Source organism: Corythoichthys intestinalis, chromosome 12 (assembly GCF_030265065.1).
Source record: "Corythoichthys intestinalis isolate RoL2023-P3 chromosome 12, ASM3026506v1, whole genome shotgun sequence".
NCBI classification, from domain to species: domain Eukaryota; kingdom Metazoa; phylum Chordata; class Actinopteri; order Syngnathiformes; family Syngnathidae; genus Corythoichthys; species Corythoichthys intestinalis.
The window spans coordinates 37,562,955-37,577,767 of record NC_080406.1 but is presented as its reverse complement, the minus strand read 5'-3'; the positions used below and the strand labels follow the sequence as shown (position 1 = coordinate 37,577,767).

Sequence of the window (14,813 nt, the reverse complement as noted above, 5' to 3'; positions counted from 1 at the left end):
TTATTGTATTTTTTATGTTTTTATATGATGTGTATGCAAAAATAAACTTTAGATGCACGAATACAAGCATTAGTTCATAAAATGTTAAGAAAAACACAGAAATTCACTCTAGTTATGGCTACAAATAAAAATTGTTTTTATTCATTTTTAAGTTCATAGTATTAAATTGTTTGCCTTCAATTGACAATGATCGACATCAAATTCATTTATACTTTGGAGGGCTTGCTGTGAATGCTCAAGGTTTAGTGCCATTGATGGCAGTACATGTCCAATTCATTTTGAGTGGGAATTGCGGCAGTGATCATTCGCTGCCAGCCTCTTAGAGTCAAAAGAAGCTAATGAGTTAAATGAATGCCCAAAAAGGAGTTAAGAAAATGTGTGTCGTCAGTCTCATATCTTAGAAGACTTTTTAGTTATCTTCACCGAGCTGGCAGGATAGATTATTGCGCCACAGAGCAAAAGTGCCGGACTAGCTGCTTGATTTAAATCCAACAACAACTTGCAATAATGTTAAATTCTGTACTACAGAAGTCAGACAGAAGAATGTTTCCTCTGTATATCCTTTACAGAAGAATATTTCCTCTGTATATCCTTTGGTACCCCTTTATATTTAACATATTTCAAATTCCAATCTATCTGTACACATACACTGCTGGCCAAAAGTATGGGCACCCCTGCAATTCTGTCAGATAATACTCAATTTCACCCAGAAAATGATTGCAATTACAAATGCTTTGGAAGTAATATCTTCATTTTTTTTGCTTGCAATGCAAAAACACAAAAGAGAACGGGGAAAAAAAACATTTTTATTTTTACTCAAAACTCCAAAAATGGGTCGGACAAAACTATAACGTATAAAAAGTATAACAATCATGTGATGCTTCTCGAATTTGTGTAATTAACAGCACCTGTTACATGTTGCACAAAAGAGGTGGGGGCAATAACTAAATCACATTGCAGCCAGTTAAAATGGATTAACGTTGACTCAACCTCTGTCCTGTGTCCTTGTGTGTACCACATTGAGCATGAAGTAAGGAAAGAAGCAAAATTGTGAGGAAGCATGGGCAATCTCAAGGCTTCAAGTCCATCTCCAAGACCTGAATGTTCCTGTGTCTACCGTGTGCAGTGTCATCAATAAGTGCAATGCCCATTGCACTGTGGCTACCCTCCCAAGATGTAGACAGAAAAGAAAAACTGAAATGAAAGATTGTGCAGATGATAGATAAGACCCTCAACTATCATCCAAACAAGTTCAAGCCGTCTTGCAGTCAGAGGGTAAAACAGTGTCAACCCGTACTATCTGTCGGCGTCTGAATGAAAAGGAACTCGATGGGAGGTTACCCGGAAGACCCCACTTATGACCCAGAGACATAAAAACGCCAGGCTGGAGTTTGCCAAAACTTACCTCAGAAAGCCAAAAACGTTTTGGAAGAATGATCTCTGGTCAGATGAGACAAAAGTAGAGCTTTTTGAGAAAAGGAATCAACATACAGTTTACAGGAAGAAAATGAGGCCTTCAAAGAAAAGAACAGGGTTCCCACAGTCAAACATGGCGGAGGTTCCCTGATGTTTTGGGGTTGCTTTGCTACCTCTAGCACTGGACTGCTGGACCGTATGTGGATGGCATTATGAATTCCAACAAATTTTGCAGCAAAATGTAGGCCTCAGTGTGAGAAAGCTGGTTCTTCCTCAGAGGTCATGGGTCTTCCAGCAGGACAATGACCCAAACACACTTCAAAAAGCACTAGAAAATGGTATGAGAGAAATCACAGGAGACTTCTAAAGTGGTCAGCAATGAGTCCAGACCTGAATCCCATAGAACACCTGTGGAGAGAAATGGCAGTTTGGAGAAGGCAACCTTGAAATCTCAGAGACCTGGAGAAGTTGGCCAAAGAAGTATGGTCTGAAATTCCAGCAGAGCATTGTAAGAAACTCATTGATATATACTGGAAGCGGTTCTTCGCAGTTATTTTGTCTAAAGTTTGTGCTACTAAGTATTAGGCTGAGGGTGCCAATACATTTGTCCGGACCATTTTTGAAGTTTTGTGTAAAATGATAATGATTTTTTTCTTTTTCATTCTCTTTTGAGTTTTTTCATTGCAAGCAAAATAAATGAAGATATTACTACAAGATCATTTGTAATTGCAATCATTTTCTGGGAGAACTTGAGCATTATCTGACAGAATAGCAGGGGTGCCTATGCTTTTGGCCAGCATAGTATTTCAAAACCTATCTTTGGTCATGCCAAACTAGAAGCAAGAAAGCCACTTCCATGTACTGTAGATTAGCTAGTCAAAAATAACCCTCCTTTTGACTCCAGTCTGATTGTACTACTTACTGGAAAAACTTGAAAATCAAAATAGCACATTTGCTTTATCCCTGCCTCGAGGAATAAATGTTAGTACAAGAAGCGCTATCAAGATGATCCTCGATCTGATAGTTCTACTTCCACAACATGCGTTTTACATAACCGCTTATCTCGTGTAATTCACATCTTAAATTACCCTGAAAAAAAAAAAAATCCAGATAATGTTGCAATATGGAGCTTATATTTCATTGGCCCCTGGGTGAATTCCGAGAGTAAGAACAAATCTATTATTAGTCCTTGACGGGAAAATCCCATTAACAATTTTTTAAATGTAACGAAGCACATTTTTACAGTAAATTGGGGAAAATACTCAATATCGTTAGCATCCTTATTGTGGTAAAATCCATCGGTCATCATGAAAATGTAATAGAAGAGTGAAACTAGTGTCTAGGTGACCAACATGTGTACATATACCAAAAATGACACTTAAATGACACTTAAATGTATATGTAATTATTTTTAAGAAAACCCTCAAATGTTTTCATTTAGGAAGGGGAACTGGCTAGTTGCATAGTAAATATTTACTAAGAATGATAACATCTAAATCTCTTGGTTCCATATCACGAACCATGGCATTAATCTTCGGTACTATGACTATTGCGATAACGTGAGAAAGATCAGGAAAGTTGATGGAACAGGTACAGGACAATGGAGGGGTGGATGTAACAAGTGAAACACTGATACTTTTTTTTTTGTAGTTTCTATATGGTTTCCCACAGGTTTTTCGAAAAAAAAAAAAAAAACACTATTTCAAAACATATTACCATGCATACCTATCCTCATCCATCTAATTTTTGCATTTGTATCCCTCTAAAACAATATTATTCCCGCATTAATCTGTTCCAACCCTGCTAAGCACATGGCTTATGTATAGCACTAACCTAAATTTTAAGCAAAAACAGCTCCGTGAACAAAATACGACGATATGTAACATGATAGCAATAACTGCAGTATTCTAATAGCATGAATTTTGTGACATATTTACACCTATGTTACCTCTTTTCCATAATCTTGTGTGTATTTGGATTTTGTTTAGCCGGAATTATTAATTTTGTCACAGTGAAATATCAATTCATAAAATATAATAATAATAATAATCAGAAATTAGAAATATATTTGTTAAGCAATTCCGTTAGTGTGCTATTTAGTTTTCAATAGAGGTTCGTTATGTGCTCATTAAGTGCTAACAAAAATGTTAACCTTGTCAGATTTTGATTGGTGAAATGGAGAAGCCCCACCAAAATATTAAATGTGATGGTTCACTCACTTATTTTTCCCCCTTCTGTCATTGTTTGCATAGTATCCTCATTAAAATATGAAAACCTATGAATGCTTGGGTGGTTTAGTTAAAGCAGACACTGTTTTTTCATCTGTGTGATTTTGAGAAACATCAGATCACGTTTGATAGCGATTTTACACAGAAATGTGAGATATTTCAAAAGGTTCACATACTTTTCATACCACTGTATGTTTATTTGATAAAACAATTTTAAGACTGTGCCTTTTTCTAAGCCTCAACACTTCAGTAATGTTAATAAATAGCTCATAATTACATACTAGTCAGTATAACCTTTTTATTTGTTTTTTTCCCCCTCTCCAGAAACATGGTGGGCCGCCAGCTTCTCAGCTCACAAGCTTTGCAATTTTTCTGGGGGAAACTGCTTATAGTTACATTGATTAATGTACATAAAATATTCATACTTTGGGTGCCTAACATCAACATTATTTATTTGCAGATGTGCACTTAATGACACAAGGAAAACTTGCTTCTCTACTCCATGTAGGCATGTACCCAAAAGACCACAAAAATAAGTCTCTTATGCGGTAATACAATATCTTCAGTATAGCAATAGCAGTCTGAGCTTGATTCTTCTTGGCGTGGCTTAAAAGAGAACCTTTTATCATTTACATTTATGGACGTACATTAAAGACCGCTGCTGTATGTATGAGCAAAGAGACTCCACTCTTCTTCAAACAAACAAAGCTCTTCATAAATGAATCCATCATATGGGAAGTTACTGTCCAAACACCCACATGTCATTGATAAGTGTGTAAAATCTGATAGAGACAAATGGGTGTAGCAGCAAAAAAGGACAGCAGTGACCATCTACTGATTACTGCTCACTTTTATTGGCTTACTGGAGAAGATGGAGAAGGGTCAAGGGGCATTCAATATACAAAGCAGCAGCCGAGAGAGCCTCAACTGTGTTTGCCACATTAGCCTTTCATGCAGAGCAGAAATCATTTAAATCATTGGCTGCCATTGACGGCGCTAGACGTCAACGGCACTGAAGGATGAAATGGACATCAACTGTTTTTAATGGCAGGCAATGAGTTAATAGTAAATAGTTTCTTACTCATTTTTTCAATTTTTAACATTATTAAGACAAAACTGTGATATGTCAGTAAATATTATCTTGTTTATTTTAATTTATTTCATTAATAAAATAGCTTAAATAAAAACATTTAATAATTACATAATAATTAATAAAAACAAAAAAGGGAATTATTAACCAGAGGTATTTCTGTTTATTTATTTCAATCATTTTTATTAACTTTATGTTCATTTATCAATTAATTAATTCATTCATTCATAAAAAATGTACATAAAAATAATATGTAACGATAATTTTAAAATAATAATATAACTGAGACCTGGCATCCACATATATGGACATCACATTTTAGGTCATGTAACCCACACTTGTATGCCAAATGTTAACTCGCTGGCTGCCAATGACCACGCTAGATGTCCAATCCATTTGGACTGGGAGGGCTAGCAGTTCACTGCAATGTAACATGAGCATTCACAGCCACTCTTCGCCGTTTAAATGAATTGGACATGAATCGTTGTTAATGTCAGGCGATGATTTAATGTTGTAGCCTACGTGATGTCTCGGTCTTGAGGTTGAGGTTATGCGGCAAAGGAAGGTTTCTTCATGCAAAACGGCACACAAAAAGTAACCCAAGACTTTCAGCTATTTGTCCGTTGTGTCTAAAGACTGTTAAGAAAATCTAATGTGCAGTGATATACACATGTACACACCCACAGAGACTTACAAAGATGTACTGCACTGCTCTCTCTCTCTCTCTCTCCACCAAATCAATACATCAATCCATATAAGCCTAACTAGGTGGCTTTCAGATAGAATCCTGAGCAAAGTCGACAAGAAGCAGCACGACAAGGAAACAATGGACAAGAAAAGCAAGACAAATCTGTAAAATAAAAAAGAAAAGGTGACAGCAGTAAACAATCGCAGAGAGGGGGGCTATATGGGGAGACATGGCTCTCTGAAGACACGGTTTTTGGCAGAGTATGCGACTGTCATCAAAGTCAAAGTTGCACGAGGGAGAGATTCAGACAATAGACTGCGCCAGTCTCCCTCAGCATCATGTACAAACACATTTTCAGGGAGCCGTTGTTCGTTCTAAGCCCCTCTGCCTGATTGTCAGCCTCTAAGCCTGAATGCTGTTGGCAAGAAAAAGACTGCGAGGGCAAGTAAGAGCACAGAACTGAGGACATTAGTAGTGGGTGGAGGAAGAAATAATTGGGGAAGAAAACAACATTAAAAACTCAATGTTCAACCGAAAGATGAAAAATATTTACTCCAAATGGTAGTTCTGTTAAAAGGTCATTATAAAATGGATTGGTTTGACTGTCTAACACATTCTGACACACATTTCAAATCCACTTTTGTGCATAAATGAATACATTCATACACATATTCATTTGCTCATTACACACACAGCTTTGGGCTGTTCCAATTAATATGGTGAAAGAAGAAACATAAGTAGAACCACTTGTTTTTTTGTCCTATCAGCAATATGCATAGTAGACTTTTCTGTCCTATTTAAAGTGGCTTCAGGAGAGACCAACTGCACTTGAAAAAGTTTGGGCCGATAAAATATTAGTGCTGATTTCATGCTTTATCTCTCAAAGATGACGAGCTCAATCATTAGAATCATACTGTATTGAATTTCTCTGTCTATTAACTCAATAGCCACATTGACGGTGACAGACGAACCAGTTACTCTAAAAACTGGTTTTACATTACCCACACAGTAACTTTGCCATATTACTACTTACAATACTGAAACTAGGCCTAGGCAAGGGGTCGGCAACAATGTTTTAAGAGCCGCATGCGGCTCTTCAGCACTGCCCTAGTGGCTTACGGGAGCATTTTCAAAAATGTTTGAAAATGGAAAAAGATGGGGGAGAGAAATATTTTTGTTTTGTTTTGATATGGTTCCCGTAGGGGGACAAAAATGACACAAACATTTTCAACATTTTCCAATGCTGTAAAAATGTGTAGAATAAATATTAATTTTCAACATTTCTGTCAACGAAGATTTGCGTCATAGTCTGCGACATATCAGAACACCTATTTGCAGACTTCAAAACCAAACCCGAGATAATCGAGAAAATCAAAGACATGCCCGGATAAGGCGGATGCTATGCACGTTCCATTTAGTTGTTTTTCGAAACCTCAGTATAAAAATGACATCAAAAATCGGATTTCCTTATTGCATTTCTTTCTTCTACTATGAAACAATTCATGAATTTTGTAATGAAGTTAAACTTGAGGTGGCATCATACAACAGAGTAGTCACGTGGTGCGTTGGATGCACTGCAGAGAAAATAAACATTTAATCATTAAGTCTCATTATGTATTTTTGCCCAACTTAGTCATTTTGATAGTAGGCTTATATAGCTAATATAGATACATACAGCAGTACATTTTTAAGGCTTATATAAGCCTTTTTTATTTTTTGTGGCTCTAAACATATTTGTTTTTCGTTTTTTTAGTCTAATATGGCTCGTTCAACATTTTGGGTTGCCGGTCCCTGTCCTAGGCGATATATCGATTTTATGGATTAATTCAAGATTTCTTTTTACTGTGTATTATTTGAAAATAATTCAAGGTTTTTGCTTTGTTTTTTGACAGATTTCTTTTTTTATTGCCTGCCATTGACAATGATATGCGTCTAATTCATTTAAACTGGGAATATTGACTGAATGCTCATGTTTCAATGTCACTGACGGCGGTAGATGTCCAATCCATTTCAACTTTGAAGGCAAGGATCATTCGCTAACAGCCTTCCGGGTCAAAATGGATTGGATGTCAAGCAGCCAATGAGTTCAATGATTGCTGTTTAAACTTGTTTTGGGCTTTCTCTGTCTTTTGTTCTCATTGTCTCCTTAAAAAAGTAGGGGGGGGGGAAGGGGGGGGGGGATCAATCAATCAAAGTAATTTTTTTTAGCCAGCCCGAATTGTAACTAAGTAAACACATTAACTCCTACTGTTAAGCTTTAATATTACTTTATATATAATATTTTTCGGACTACAAGTCGCACCAGCCACAAAATGCCCAACAAAGAGAAAAAAAACATATATAAGTCGCACCAGAGTATAAGTTGCATTTTTGGGGGAAATTTACTTGATAAAATCCAACACATAGAACAGATATGTCATCTTGAAAGGCAATTTAATATAAAAATACAATAGACAATACATGCTGAATAAGTATACAGTGTACAGTGCATGAACAACGAAATGCGAATATACTGTCCTCACCAGGACGCTACGGCTCGGTCCTAGCTATACAGCGAGCTAAACTCCAAAATGACGATGATGGACGTCCGTATAATTTGCTGAATCAATTTCGTCCTCGATACCAAACAGGTATGCATCAGCGCAAATAAATAATTAGGTGCTATTACAGCAATGACACAAACAGTTAGCATGCGTTCGCTAGCATTAGCACATCATTCAAACAACCACACAACTGGCTCTAAGTGTCCGATCGCAGGTGAAAAACACACAACAACAACAGAAAATATGATACACACAAGCGTTGCCTCTGTAGAGATATTTTACAAGCATAAACAATGAACGTAGTTTTGCAGCTGTGTTTCTCTCTCGCTAACTCGCCCACTCACTCAGAGCTGCGTAGCTGTCCGTCTTCTTCTGGCGTGTGAGCGCTCTTCTTCATGTAAAAAAGTGCGAGTGCGCTTCCACGTGGGCGCGAAATCGTCACAAACTAAAAGCGTGCATTTCAATATAAACAAGTCAATAATACAATTGAACAAACATTGCCAAAGGCAGAACACGAACGTGGTCATAGCTATTAAGAGTTATTCAGATAACTATAACATAAAGAACATGCCAGTGGGTTTACCAAACCATCAGTGTCACTCTAAAACACCAAAATAACACGTGAAATGATATCATAATGTGTTAATAATTTCACACATACTGTAAGTCGCTCCTGAGTATAAGTCGCACCCCCAGCCAAACTATGAAAAAAAACTGCGACTTATAGTCCTAAAAATACGGTAGTAATTAATTGGGTGTCATTGATGGTGATAGACGTCCAATTCATTTTGACTGCAATGGAGGGCAGCGATCATTCGCTGCTAGCCGCTCCTAGTCAAGATGGATTGGACGGCTATCACCGGCAATGGCGCTGAAACATGCTCATTCCATGTCAGCTATCCAGTTCAAATAAATTTGATGTATATCGATACCAAAGGCAGTAACTGTGTTAATAAGCGAAAATTCACATGCAATAAAGAACTGCCATTTATGTCAGTCGTGTCTCAGATTCTACTAAATTACAATATAATGTGAAGTGGGTTATTTTCCAGACTGTGATGAAGAATTTCCATCATCATCATCATCATAACACCATATGGAAAGGATGATCATCAAATGTGTGTTGCTTTTTCGGGTGTGGAGGGGAAAATCTAGGCGGGAAGTCATAGGAAAAAAAGCTTTCCCATCAAAAGCTGCTGATGTTTTTCTCGAGCGCCCACCCAACATTGCCTACTCTTTTACTAAAGTCACAGTTATCAAAAAATCCTGGTAAATCAGGTTGGAAAGAAGTGCAACTGAGCAGAATTGTGTGTGTATGATGAATCCTTGCTGTAATGTCTGCTTTGCTACTTCTCCTTAATCGGACCGCAGCATGTTTACGGTTTCATGTATTTCTACAGTAATCCTCTTATTTTTTTCCAAATAATATACCTATACTGCATCATAACACATAGTACTACTTCCCTAAACTCTGACATATGAAACCCGCATTTCGATTAAAGAAACAGGCCCCAATAACAAACAGTTCTTTCTTAATTTTTATGTCATTTCTGTTCATTTCTATGAAATACACTGATTATTTCAATTATTTTTCCATATAATGTCTTTGTGCTAACTCACCTTATAAATAAAAAGTAATAACATTTGGCTTTAAGACAAAGCAGAATGTGGAAAGACTGGTGCATGAGAGGAATGAAAATTCAGTTCTGTCATCCAATGTTCTATGAAAGCTCAGACATGGCAGCCCTAGCGACTCGCGGATTGTCAAGATTTAAAAATAATAAGTTGTATCTCAAACCCTCTGAAAAACAATTACTCAAGCGTCAAGTGAAATACACTATGTTTATAGATGGAAAAAAAAGGCGTTTAAAAGCTCGTGTACATGTGTAAATGTGTGCATGTTCTCTATTTGTATGTGGCGGAAAACAGACAGGGCCAAAAATGCAGTTTCTGCTCTTGCACCCCTCTTTAAAATGAACTGCTGTATGTTAAGCCAAAAGAACTGTTGCGTCTGACAGAACAATATGTCTATATGATGCCATAACAGTTTCATGGTGCATTAAGCCCCAAAAATATTTTTAATTTGTCCGTTTTACCCTGGAGACCCCCGTTTACAGACACTCCGCAACCCCTTTCGTTTCAACCCAGCCATAAAAACAAGGCAACTAATTATGTTTATCATTCAAAATGTCTGTCATTTTTAGCTTAGAATCATTAACTGATATTAATATTTACTTTTTTAAAAAACGGCTTTAAAGTATGCGAGTGAACTTTTAAACTTTTAAACAAATTACGTCACAATGAAAAAAAGAGTGTCTGTAAATAGGTCACAGATATCTACCTCATAACTATCGCTTAATTGTATATTTTTTGTTACTGTCGCATTTTCCCCAATATTTTAGATGATAAATAATCGATCCAAAAAAGAAAAATTGGAAAAAAAACTTTACAAAGGTAAATATATGAAAAAGAATATCTCGACCACTCCTTGATGTCTGCGATTTCTGCATTGCGACCCTTGTTATATTACCATGTTTCACCCATAAAATCCCCCAAAAATCCGGCTGTGGCCATTCACAGCTGTGTCTTGACACTCGGCGATACATGCTACATGAAAATTTTTAATCGAAACAAGGTAAGTACATGATAATATCTCATTAAAATCATGGTGTCTTTAATCATGCTCTTTCATGCTCTAACCTCCAGTTAGGGTTTCGCGGTTTAATTTTTTTTTTTTTTTTTAAATGCCCTCCTGTTCAAATTTTTTCTTCCCCCAGAAAATGTAAGCTTTCCAATGATGTATCACACATGCATATAGGACAATTTTGAAATTTGGCCAAATTTGGGGTCTCAGAGTGGAACTTCAAGTCACCTGAGTGTTTTCCGCCATGTGTAAATTGGTGTATACTCCCTTACCTGCAGTGTTTTCATCAGGAGATCCACCATGACTTTTATCTGCAACAGAAACAAATAAAAATAAGAATTCTGAAACACTCAGTGGAGCAGTTGCAAGTTTTATTTGAAGATTATCTCTCCTTGAGCTCCACAATTTCCATGTATGGTGTCCAACTTCCCAAAGTGTGAAAGTCCCGCTTCTCAAGCCCTCCACCAATCGTGTCATCGAGACCATCTGATATTTTCCCTGGGATGTTTAGTCAGCATCACAGCTAGCAAGTCATCTCATTCATCACCAGCCCTCACTTTCCTCTTTGAACATATCAATCTGGCCTTTCATCTGAAAGACTCTGCTTTACTTTAGCCTTTTTTCCTTTATGTTGTATCTTCAGCAACACTCAAACTAAACCAGCTGTGCTGGCCTTTTTCTTTCGGTTGGACATCATTGCTTCCATAATTGTCCTGCAACAATCTTTTATTTATTTTTTTAATTTTTTTTTTTACTTTTCACCTGCAAGAAAAGCACTTTTGAGGTTTTCTTCTACCCTTTGGTAAGGAAACAGACAAACAAACGGTAGAGTAGCACTCTGCCAAATAGACACTGAGACCACAAAAACCAAGCAGTAAATGGCTGCGAGCCACAAATATTTTCCTAATCAGAAGCAAGCTTAAAATGTAATACTAACAGTGTGCAGTGGTGTGTGCGTCTGACCACATCAGCTTGTGGCTAATTTTTATGACTGCTTCAGCAGCCCGGATTTTTGGCAAATCACGATGCAGCAGTTTTGGTTTCAAGCTGATACAGTTTAAACGTCCAAAGTTGAAATGTCTCATTTGATTTGAAATTCAGTTGCTTCAAGCTCGTAAAATGAGACTTTTATTTTAATTGAAACATCCCATATGGCATACAGTAATGCACAGATGATTGAATAGGATCTAAATATTGTATATTAAAGGAGTGTATATCATTAAATAAGAAAAACAGTTGTAGATGGCGGCCAGTGGAGTAATGTGGAATTTACCCTCATTTAAATCAATGGGGGGTAAGAGTCAGCCCAGACCAAAGAAGCTGAATGCAATGTTTAATATTTCCATCATTTATGTACACTGAACCACCATGCTTTCACAAATAGGGAAAACCTGGAAGTAATTGACCCCTGAAAAAAAGTTTAGAATTGCCTAGATATGCACTAGGCCAAACTTTAGGGCAATGACTTCATGTTCCAGGCAAAAAAGAAAATTATCAATGATATTTTTTGTAGATTTCAATGAAAGATTGAACACTACAGTAATAAGAGAATAGTTATCATTTGTTGGCCTTAAAAAAAAAAAACGTTTTAAAAATTCCAAAAGAATTGCCGCTTTTTTTCTTTTTTTTTTTTAATTTAATTTATAATGTGTTACCCAGAATAACATGTTTTGATTTGTAGCACATACAACATACTCTTTGAAGGAAAAAAAATAATTGAGTTGCAGTTAACAGTAAACAAACATCTTCTAGTATTTAGAACACACGCATGTAGAAAATTAGTTTAGCTTTGACAAGCTTAGACAAACAGTGAATGTTATGCTGTTATGCAACAGACCAAAGATGAGTAGGATTTATCTGCGTTTTCTTAGTATGCATTAGATGTCAGCATAGATATTGGTCTCAATGTGGTTTCCAGACGCATACCTGCTATGCAGAAGTGAGAATATTTACATTTACAGTATGTGAAATAAGAAGAATGCAGAGAATGTAAAATATTAAGAATACCTACCAGTGTACAGCTGGTTGGGTGTGGAGCCCAAGTCTATGCTCTTGGAGGCCTTGACATGCTGGGATTGAAGCTGGATGTCATACTGGGACGGAGATGCTTCCCTAGTATTAACAAGCACAAGCCAGGATTATCCTTGTGTAAATTTTAAATTGTCTTAACACATTAAAATAATCAAAGCACCTTTCCTGTAGGTAGGAATACTGATGATCAGAGTTTCTCAATTCTGTTCCACGACCATTCTGTTCTGCTTCTTCATCCATGGGAGCATAACTTGCATATGACCCTGAAAAGCATACATATCATTCCAGAATTGGACAACATTTGGGATACAAAATTCTTGAAAAATAAGCATTTACTTTTCTGATTTTCTGCTACCTTTTCATCAATAATAGGTAATGGAAGTATCAATGGCTTGAGTAGCTGACCTCATCTTACAGACGAATGGTAAAACATTTTACGACATGTTTTATTTGACGTTTCCTTTATATGATCACAATAACAGGGTTTCAAATCTTTAGTAATGTTAGCTTTTTCACCACGAGTACCGTATTTTTCGGACTACAAGTCGCAGTTTTTTTTTCATAGTTTGGCTGGGGGTGCGACTTACTCTGGAGCGACTTATGTGTGAAATCATTTCACATGTTATTTTGGTGTTTTGGAGTGACACTGATGGTTTGGTGAACTTGTTAGCATGCTTCTATGCTATAGTTATCTGAATAACTCTTAATAGCTATGTTACGTTAACATACCAGCCACGTTCGCATTTCGTTGTTCATGCATCACGTAACATTTTCATACCGTACACTTATTCAGCATGTTGCTCTCTATTGTATTTTTATTGTAAATTGCCTTTCAAAATGACATATCTGTTCTGTTGGATTTTATCAAGTAAATTTCCCCAAAAAAATGTGACTTATACTCCAGTGTGACATATGTTTTTTTTTCCCTTTTCATTGCGCATTTTTGGGCTGGTGCGACTTATACTTAGGTGCGACTTAAAGTCCAAAAAATACGGTAGGTCGTGTTTCACTATCTGTTACTCCTGAGCAAAATGATAAACTTATGTAAATCAGTAAATATTAAACAGTACAAGGTTGCATGAACTCGAATGGCACATTCAATCAAGAAAAACTTTTATTAATAAAAATATATGAAATTTATATGAAAATAGAAGTCACGACATAAATTTGTTGTCCCATTTTTGGGGTAACATGATGATGTCCACATCAGCCTATCATGAGATTCACTGCTTTTTTCCTTCTCCCATGCTAACAATTTTATGGTAACAGTGGAGATTGCATGTTTTGGGACACAGGTTGCATGAATTCATATTTGAAGTGTTATGTTTATCAAAACAAATGTTTCCACAATTACAGGAGACAGAGAAAAATACCAAAAAAATCATTTTAAATTTCATTTTAACTGTTTATTTGCAATTTAATATGGACATTGGGTGTAAGACGCGAGAAAAAATGTCATTTTAGGAGGTAATTCAAATATGTTTGGTATTTATTTCTAAAACTATTTATAAATACATATTTCTCTTTTTTTATTTGGTGGGGGTCTCAGGACAGGTCAATTTACTCAGAACTTCATTTTTAAGTTTTGTGGATCTGGATTATTAAACATTTGAAGTGCCATTGTCTATATTTATGGCATTATAGCATTATTACCAGCATTATCGTCAACTGAATTTTCCTGTTTTTCATCAAAGTTAGTTATTCCTCCTCATTGCCAGCACCTTAATCAGCTCAACTGTCAAAAACACATTCTTCTTTCACCTCACACGCACACAAATCTGTTCTCACCGCCTCCCACTCTTTTGATGTGAAAAAAGGCATTTGTTCTGTTAAAGATAAATCACCCGGAGCTTGCTCCAGTAGCAGATGTCCATCCTTTTCGCTTTCACAGCACGCTTCATTCGCAGAGTGACACCAAGCTCGAAATACACACACTTAGTAAGAGAAGAGCCTGAAAAATGTCCTCACTATTATGTGCATGTGAATGACACTGTAGATGAGGTGAATTTGAAGAGCAAGGTCGGATGTGTTTACTGGATCCAGTGTAAACACACAAAACACACACTAACCCACATTGATAACACAGTTTGATGGCGGTGAACAATTCCAACATCGGAATACAAGCGTGCTTACTCTGCCACTCGCACATTTGCACACCCCTGACAGAGTACAC

At 36.6% G+C, this 14,813-nt stretch overlaps 1 protein-coding gene across 6 annotated transcripts in view; it reads right to left on the bottom strand.

The window, feature by feature from the left end:
• LOC130926807 (partitioning defective 3 homolog B-like) overlaps positions 1-14,813 on the bottom strand; it is a 221,383-nt gene that overhangs the window by 125,797 nt on the left and 80,773 nt on the right. For all 6 annotated transcript variants that reach the window (XM_057852050.1, XM_057852051.1, XM_057852052.1 and 3 more), the window contains exons 16-18: positions 12,801-12,903; positions 12,621-12,721; positions 10,882-10,920 (exon numbers count right to left, since the gene is read on the bottom strand). In XM_057852050.1, coding sequence (XP_057708033.1) covers positions 10,882-10,920; positions 12,621-12,721; positions 12,801-12,903 — 243 coding nt within the window. The remainder of the gene's footprint in view (positions 1-10,881; positions 10,921-12,620; positions 12,722-12,800; positions 12,904-14,813) is intronic.